This window comes from Trachymyrmex cornetzi, unplaced genomic scaffold (assembly GCF_001594075.2).
Source record: "Trachymyrmex cornetzi isolate Tcor2-1 unplaced genomic scaffold, Tcor1.1 scaffold188, whole genome shotgun sequence".
In the NCBI taxonomy this organism is placed as follows: domain Eukaryota; kingdom Metazoa; phylum Arthropoda; class Insecta; order Hymenoptera; family Formicidae; genus Trachymyrmex; species Trachymyrmex cornetzi.
This window is the reverse complement of record NW_017296505.1, coordinates 247,429-256,121: the sequence shown is the minus strand read 5'-3', so window position 1 is coordinate 256,121 and position 8,693 is coordinate 247,429. Positions and strand designations below refer to the sequence as shown.

The following is an 8,693-nucleotide window of genomic DNA, read 5'->3' as shown; positions in this document are numbered from 1 at the left end:
TGTATAATATATTTATATATATATATCTATACATGTAATCAAGCTCTGGCTAAGTTTATTTCGCTTATTCCCTGTACTATATCTCGTTTATATTGAGTGAATAATATACCTCGCTGCAATCTGTTCGTGATACCGCTTGGAAAATTCGAGAACGAACTTTGCGCGTCGTGCGACAAAGGAAAATCGTGTTATCTTCTCACGAGGTAGAAGTGGGTACTGAAAATCGATTTGCTCTCGATCGCGCGTACTGAATGATTCTTTTAAACCCTTCGAAACCAGCGGCATTACCGCATCTTCTTTCAAATAACATTGATGCATTAATTAAAATGTAGATATAAATTTGACAGAATTTTTCATTGTTAAAAAATGTTTAAAAATTTACCATACTGATATGCGTCTCACGAGTAACATGAGCGAATATTTCGATTAAGATTTATCAGTCGACGAACAATTTAATGATATCTCGTATTGCTTGACCGATATGTCTAATTATAAATTCAGCAATTCGTCGATGAGTTTAACGTAATTCGTTGTCTTGAGCGTCCAGATAATTCATGCCAATAATTGCCATGTCCATAAAGAAATTCTATCTGGAAACGAAGGGATTAACGGCGGAGCATCGGTAGTCCTTAAAAGTTACATTATATGTATATTCATATAGCATTCGCGTTAGCAACGTTTAATGCGTGTGTTCCTTCAATTGTCTCATAATTTATTCCCACAATCCTAATGCTCTCCTAAGCTTTCGACTATCGTTGCCTTAATTTGCGATAATCTAAACGCGTGTGTAACTTATTTTACATATTTTTATAAACTTTCTTTTACACATGAAAAGGTTAAACCTTCTGTCCCACGAGATGTCCGCTATTTCGACTTCCTTCGTCATTCTCACATATCATTTTATCATTCTTACCTGCCGTGAAATCAGAGAAATCTGTGAATCGTTCAAATTATCAAATTTTCTTTTCAAAAGAGATCTATTTGAAGTAACGTTACATGTGAAAATTGATTTTGTTAGACTGTGTTCGGAAATTTCATCCGAGTGTTCGAACGTGTCATTTTATTCTTATTTTACGTCTAATAATCGATAAAGGTAGAATGGCACACTAGGGCACTCGATTGAAATTTCTGAAAATCCGAACGCAGCTTTATTGTTATCAAATTTTGTATTATTTATTCTTCTTTATTTGAATCATAATTGAGACCCGGAGGTAGAATAGGTTGCATATATTCGATTAATTTAGTTGCATTATGTGTGTGTATGTGTGTCCATATATTGAACTATTAAGATTAATTAAAAAAAAATATACCTTTATATGATATATAAACGTATATCTTTTTTAAATCAATCAAATAAGTTTATGAATACAACGCTTCGAGAGAAGACGCGCGAAAAATAGGGAATTTCGGGGGACTTATTTGAATCATATATGTAAAAAATTAAAGGCGATTTAACTTCGAAAATCTACACATCTTATAGCAGGCACATCTTATCATATCACGCTAGAGGCTTGAACGAGCCTCGTAAAACCACACAGAGATACTGAAACTGACGTTTGTTGTATTCCCTATTTTTTGTAACGACTAATTACGTATTTTTCTCTCGTTCTGTATTCGTACATATATGCATTCGTTCGCATGCGTTTATTTCTTCCTCATACAGGCAGTCTCTTTTGTTATTAATTAAAGAAAGGATGCAAACGGTGCGTCAGCGCAATAAACAAATTCTTATCTTGTTTAAAGGGACAGAAATTGTTGGTTATCATAGAAATATCCTTCTTCAAGGACTTGCAATGGGGATATTGAATTTCGAAGCTATCGTCTTTTGTGATGAGATTGTTGCAAAGTTGCAAATAATTTTTAAATTTTAAAAGATGTAGACTAATTCATCGAAAATATCCATACAATATTATCAACATTATAGTTATCTCATCGATTTAATACATATTTATTACCATTTTATTTTAAAATCGTAAATTAATCAATTTATGTAAAATAACGAAAAGAGATATTGTAAATATAAAAAGTAAGATTATATGTTTGCTCGAGATTTACTATCTGATTCTTTATAAATTCTTGTAAGTGAAAAACTGAAAAAATCGTAATGGCATATTTAAATAAAACTTTTGACATTGCAAAATCTAACTGAAAAATAAGATTCTATCACAATTTTCATTATGTATATAAAACAAGATTGTCTTCTATAAATAGACTGTATCAACATATAGAAAGAAGATATGTTTCTATCAGTGAAATATTTAATGATTTTAAAATATTTTCAATTGTATATACTATGGCAAATATAGAATTTATACGGAATATCAAAAACGGAATTTATTTGATATCATTTCATAAAAAGTTTTTGCAATTAGTTAAAGATTTTTATTAATTCTTTACAAAATGATTTACTTTTAGTTTTTAGGAAAGAAGATTTCTTTCACTACGATGTACTTACCATACGGTTTTAAACTCTTACGCATGATGAGAACATCGTAACAAAGACATCCTTTTGTGCCATTTTACATTTTGCTATTATACATTTTAGTCTTACGCGTGATTTATTGTAATTTTTCAATATTATCAATTGCCTATACAGCAATTAGTGTTTTTTTCTGAAATTAGCTCTCATGATCTCATATATTCTCTTCGTATATTACACGATGTCGAAGGAAATCACTCTTTCATTTTTAGTAAAACGTATTATTATTGTGTGTCACTTATTTGTGAAGTCATAATTATGACTGTTAATATATTAACATATACTTACGTACATATAAAGTTGTATATCAAACTGTTGGATATTCAAAAGTTAAGTGACAATCTTAAAATATTTACAAGATATTTGCGAAATTAAAAAATACAATCTTTTCATTAAAATAAATGTTAAATAATAACCATAAACATATTTTAGTACGAAAAGAAATTTAAAAAATTAAAGAAATTTATTTTTGCGATAAAGAATGAATTCTTAAAAGACGCTTTGCACCATTCATTGAACCGTTTAGAAAGAAAAAATTAAAATTTATTATTTATATATGTATATCCAATAACGCAGCAGTAACATATTGTTCTCTCATTTATCCTTAATACTGTTCCTAACAACATTGCATGTCGAGCAAGTAGAATATCGATAAAAGATCTGATATCTGTTAGTAGTAAATTCTATCTTTAAAGCTCTTAACTTCATAGTCATTTAGAATTAAACATTTATTTCGAACGCGTGTGGTCGATTCAGCGCAAATCGCGATTAAAGTAAATGTGGTGCCGATGAAAAAGCTTCGGAAAGGAATCAACAATTAGTGCCGCGAAGGATCGTTGCCCGACGAAACCTTTCTAAATTATTGAATCGCTTCACCGTTCGATTATGCTCGTTTGATTACGTAACGAAAATTGAGAGTGGTGGTAGAATTCGGCGGTTAACATTTAACAGACGACTGCCTCTGATATCGGATTCTCCGTGATGTGTATGGTCGCGGTAGGCCAGTCGATCTTCTTGCTGCAAACGTGATTTAGTCCTTCCAATGAAGCCAGTCTGTAATCGGCCATTTTTAACGGCGACAGCGGGGCCACTGTAAACGAAAATACCGGAAGATAGTACCTTCGATTTCGTTCCGTTAATTTTACCTCGCCCGAAGAGGCTGTAACGCGCATATTATTACAATATTCGTTTATTTGAATTTTGTTACGCAAACGTAGAAAATGACTGAACGAAGGATATAAATAAAAGAAAGCGCACATGCAAAGTAAAAAGAAACTTAAAGGTGTATTGTTGGTGGAATGTTGTGTGCGTATAGCGAGACGTTGTGGATTGACAAGGACTGTTTACTATTCTATATTGCCCAAGTGCGAGATTTTGTTATGTCTTTTAATTGTTTTTTTTTTCCGAAAAACAATTTTGCAAAAAAAATGTTCAGGGTATATATTATGGAGTAAGTCGGAATGGATTCCGACCGGAATTAGGTATTCAACTATTCCCTACATTTCTATTGTTTTTTTTTTTTTTCTAGGGAAAACGGAATAATTCCAATCGAAACTCCATTCCGACTTGTTCCACGATAGGTATCCAGACATGAGTGTGTGTTGTTGCAAAATGAGTTAATTTTTCTTTTATTTATGTAAAATGAATACTTCAATTTGGATCACCTGTATCAGAGTGTAGCGCAACAGGTCGGTTTCTGTTAATATCGCAAGATAGTACCTTGCTATTGATTACACAGAACTATGGAACAGAAGAACTCAATCGGTAAAACCAATTTATCATAAAATATTTCACCGGGCATGTGATAATACTCATTGTCTGTCATAACATTTGTTCCTCTGAAATTCTTTATATATAGTATATAGTCGCACTTTTGCCATTATAAAATTTATGAATGTTCGTGAAATAAAATAAGTATAGAGAAGGAATGTTACAGATGTAAAATAAGTATATAGAAATAAAATAACGATATATCTACACTGATATATGTAGAAAAGTTTGATACGAGTTCGATTAGAAATTTTCATCATTTCTTGTTATCATCAGCATAGACAAGATTGATACGGTATTAGGACAATTATTAGAATAATTAATTAAAGTTAATCTATTTTGAGAATCTTCGGGGTCCAGGACATATAATTCTTTGTTAGTACCTTTCATACCTCCGAAAAAAGTTTGAATTCCGACTTACATAACATATAGACGTGGCCTAATTGACCAACTGCGCGCTCGACTCTCCTTGCGGCCTTCAATTCCTAATTACAATTACCTTCGGGTGTTGTCGGCTTCACGGGCTTCCGCGGGGATCTCACCACTAAAACGTATAAAAACGAACACTCCTTAAAAATCATGAACGGAATATTGCTATAAGGCGCACTGAATTCGCAACTGCTATTTTTAAAGCATTTTTCGTGCGAAACATTGATAGGCCAATTGTTTTTAATAATTACGAGTGGAATATAGCAAAATAATAGTGCAACAATTGATTTGCTCAAAGTATTGCTGCAATACTGTGGTTGTTGTAATACAGCAAAGGTTAATTTAGGCTGCTTTCCTTTTAGGAGACATAGTCGACACAAACGTTATTGTATCTTTCTTACAATTCAATCAATAACAAAGATAAAACGAAACCTGTCAACTATGTCACTTAAAAAAGAAATCATCTTAATATGTCTATTGTCTTTTAATTCAGGTTCATAAATCGATATCGAATGAAGTGGATAACTAACTTTAATTACCAACGCGTAAATAATTCACCTAAATAATAAATTAATATACTTTCTTCTTACAATCAATTTTTAGGCATTCGAAAAATTACATCGTCGATTTTTCTAATCTCTCGTAAATTAATATGCATCATTTTAAAATAAGAATAACTATTGAGTCTGAGTTTAAATTTAAGTCATTTTTAGACAATAGACACACAAATTGAATGCTTATTAGATTTAATTCTATAATACTATATCTTATATTACAAGCATATCGTCTTCAACGCAGATCGTAGCATTTGGAATTATCGGAAAAAAGGAAACAGCAAATAAGCCGGAACTAATTATGCTACTGTTCAGCTGAAATTGTTGTAATATATACGTACCACTCGATCGATCCGAGACGCGTGGGAAATAAAGGCGCAAGTCGATGAACATGTATAATACTTTTTTTCTTATTTTGTCTCTTTTTCTTTTTCTCTAATATAGCTCAAAATATTAGTGTGATGGCAAAATTCACAGACGAATTCAATGCAATCTTTTTTTAAAGTCACTTTTTATTTATCAGTCGAGCCAGTGGCTTTTTAACGATCATAGAGGTACATGTTCGAACACGTATTTGAACCTCGGTGTAATCAGGTAGCTTTCACTATTAATTAACACAGAGGTAAAGCAGTTTATTTGTCAAGTTTGTCGTAGTACATTTAATTAGCATTGTCGTGATAATTGAAAACACACATTATTAACCCTGTTACACCCGAATTCAATTACGTTTAAGTATTTTGCGCCACTTGTACAACATGGAAATATTTGTATAATAACCACAATTGCAACAACAGTTAACGACGATGATAGAAATAACAGATTCTTTATTCTCAGCAATTTGACTGTCATTCGCAGTTGTTTGTTATATAAATTATTATAATTCCGTAATTATTGTAGTAATTAGTAAAGAGGATCAAACTAAAGAGCGAAGTTCCTGATACAGAAGTCATTATGTGAAATTATATAATCAAGTCTACATATTCTATTTTGTATCGATTTGTGAGAAAGCATAGTGTTTTGTGATTAGTTTTTGTGATTATAAAGCTAAACATAAATAAAATAATAAATCAGGTTTAATTAAAAGGAACATTATTTAATTATTAAATTATGTGTAAATATATGTTTCTAATGTTTTCATAAATATATATGTAAGCACAATAGATTTTTAGTAGAAAGGTACACTCCATGACATATGGAATATGTGCGCAAAATATTATTGAACAAAGAAAATTTGATACTTCAAAATTCTAAACCCTTAACTTATAACAGCAGCTATCTTACACAGTGTATCTCGATTTAATATATATTTACTTAGAGTAAACATACTGTTAGATATTGCAATGAATTTTTTCTAATATTTTCGAACAACTTGAGTAATCTGTAAGCATGATTTTATCGTTTAAATATAATAATAAAATAAAAAAATCATAATATATATATATATATATTATATCTGACGTAATCTACGTATAATATCTATCATTAAAAGAAGTATAGTCGGCTAAGGACATATTCATTCGAAGTATATTTATATACGTAAAGTATTTTTTGCAATAGGCCAAACTTTAATCGTAACAGGGTGTAGCAGTCGGTAAAGTGAACTTAATGCTATACATGACCGCAATCAAAATTTCTCGCTCTTTTATTTCGACATCTAGTCCTGCGAAAAATGATGTGATCACTTGCAAAGCCTTTGAAGTTATTCTTTTTCTTGCACATAATTATTTACAATCACCTGACGAACAGATTGAGCGCAATTTTTTCTTTTGCTCCTTATTAGATGCATGTTATTAATTACAAAAAAATAGATTTTCTACGTTTATTTCTAACGAAGCATCGTCATTCTGACATAATTATTTTAGATGATTGGCAGTAATTACTGACATCGTACACTTCCGCTTGCAAGCGATCACGAGATACCCTTTTATGAAATTCGACGACGCGTGCGCGTTTACTTGTTACCAGTAAAGATTAATGAAAATTGTTGATTGCGTAATATGGTGATTAATTTCTGAAACGTGGTTCACGAAACGCTCACTTACCGTATCCTTCGCCTTGAAGAAATAATCGGAATGCCTCGCTTACTTTACCCGGTTGTTCTTCCAATACCATACCGCAATCCGATATCTAGAAGAACCAACATAACTGATCACTTTTTGAAATAAGTTTATTCTGACATAGAAAGTCTCGCTTATTATTAAATTTTGAGATATACAATCATAATTCCACAATATATTATATCTGTATTTAATAAGAAAGAGGGAGACGTTTGTTTCATTGGACGGTTGATATCATTGTAATATATATTATATTAAGCACTAATTGTATAAGCAACTATATATAAACACAATTTAATGTAATTTAATTTCTTAGAAAATATATTTAGAATATATGGTTAGAATTTGGCCTTTCATTTTTAAAGAAAAATAATTATTTATTCATAATTTTATTAAATTTTCTTTTTTCTCTCTCTTTCTCTTTTCTGATTTCTAATAATACCTTGTAAGATATAAGATATTGTAAGATATTGATTATTTTAATATTACGCGCTTCATAAAACTACGTAATCAAAAAACTTACTTTCATCCAAGAACTGTTTGTCGGATCCAAACGTCCATTTAACGTTACGGTATCGTCAACATGAGGACTTAAAGCACCCGTGATGTTCATCACCGGCACACTAAGCGTCAATCCTTCCTTCTTGCGCGTTGGGTCCAGTTCCCTTGTTATGTTCAAATCCGTGCGACGAACATAACTGTCGATAAATAATGCAAGATTCGTTGGATTCACACGACGCTCAAAATAGTTCTTGTATACTTGAACCAGATCGTGATTCCGTTCTTCGGTCCCCTGCATAAAATTAAATCAATTTAATTTTAATATATATGCTACATCGCTACATATTACAGATTAATTTCAAAATTATTTCATATCTTTGAATTTATCTTGTTATTTATAAAATTATATAACCAGTAAACATTTAGTAGAAAATGGTTTTTTAATTTCAATGTAATCTTTTTCTAAAAGCAGCAGTTAATAGTATTTATTACAAATAATTATCCTTCTAATCATAATAAAAAATTCTCTACAAAAATACTAGTTTATTTCTTGAAAAGACGGATTTCTTTATATACTACTGTATTGTAATAATTATTAGTATTATTACTTCTTACTGTTGTATGAATGATTATTTATATGATTTACATCGGGCAATATAAATTTTAAATATTGCTTCTATAAAATAAATTACATCATAAATTTGTTACAATACTCAAAATGTAAAGTTTGTTACGCTAATAAGAAAAACATATGCAAGTTGCACGCGACTTTATCATCAAAAATAATCTATGCTTCTATCTTGGTTATTATATCTGTCGATCAAACAATTTCGAAGCTCAACAAACTCATCGTACGTTTACAATCTGATTTCTTCGTAACGCGTTGACAATCAAATCATCCAT

The 8,693-nt window shown here is 30.7% G+C and overlaps 1 protein-coding gene across 8 annotated transcripts in view; it reads right to left on the bottom strand.

Annotated features, from left to right (window-relative positions):
* Positions 1-2,954: 2,954 nt before the first annotated feature.
* Positions 2,955-8,693, bottom strand: part of MESK2 (misexpression suppressor of KSR 2) — a 35,505-nt gene continuing 29,766 nt past the window's right edge. For 6 of the 8 annotated variants that reach the window (XM_018504909.1, XM_018504912.1, XM_018504913.1 and 3 more), the window contains 4 exons: positions 7,813-8,082; positions 7,275-7,359; positions 4,749-4,793; positions 2,955-3,569 (listed from right to left, as the gene is read on the bottom strand). In XM_018504909.1, coding sequence (XP_018360411.1) covers positions 3,424-3,569; positions 4,749-4,793; positions 7,275-7,359; positions 7,813-8,082 — 546 coding nt within the window. In that variant the 3' untranslated portion in view covers positions 2,955-3,423. Of the gene's footprint in view, positions 3,570-4,670; positions 4,794-7,274; positions 7,360-7,812; positions 8,083-8,693 lie in introns of all 8 variants that reach the window. The other 2 variants (XR_001940013.1, XM_018504911.1) reach the window with 2 other exon arrangements.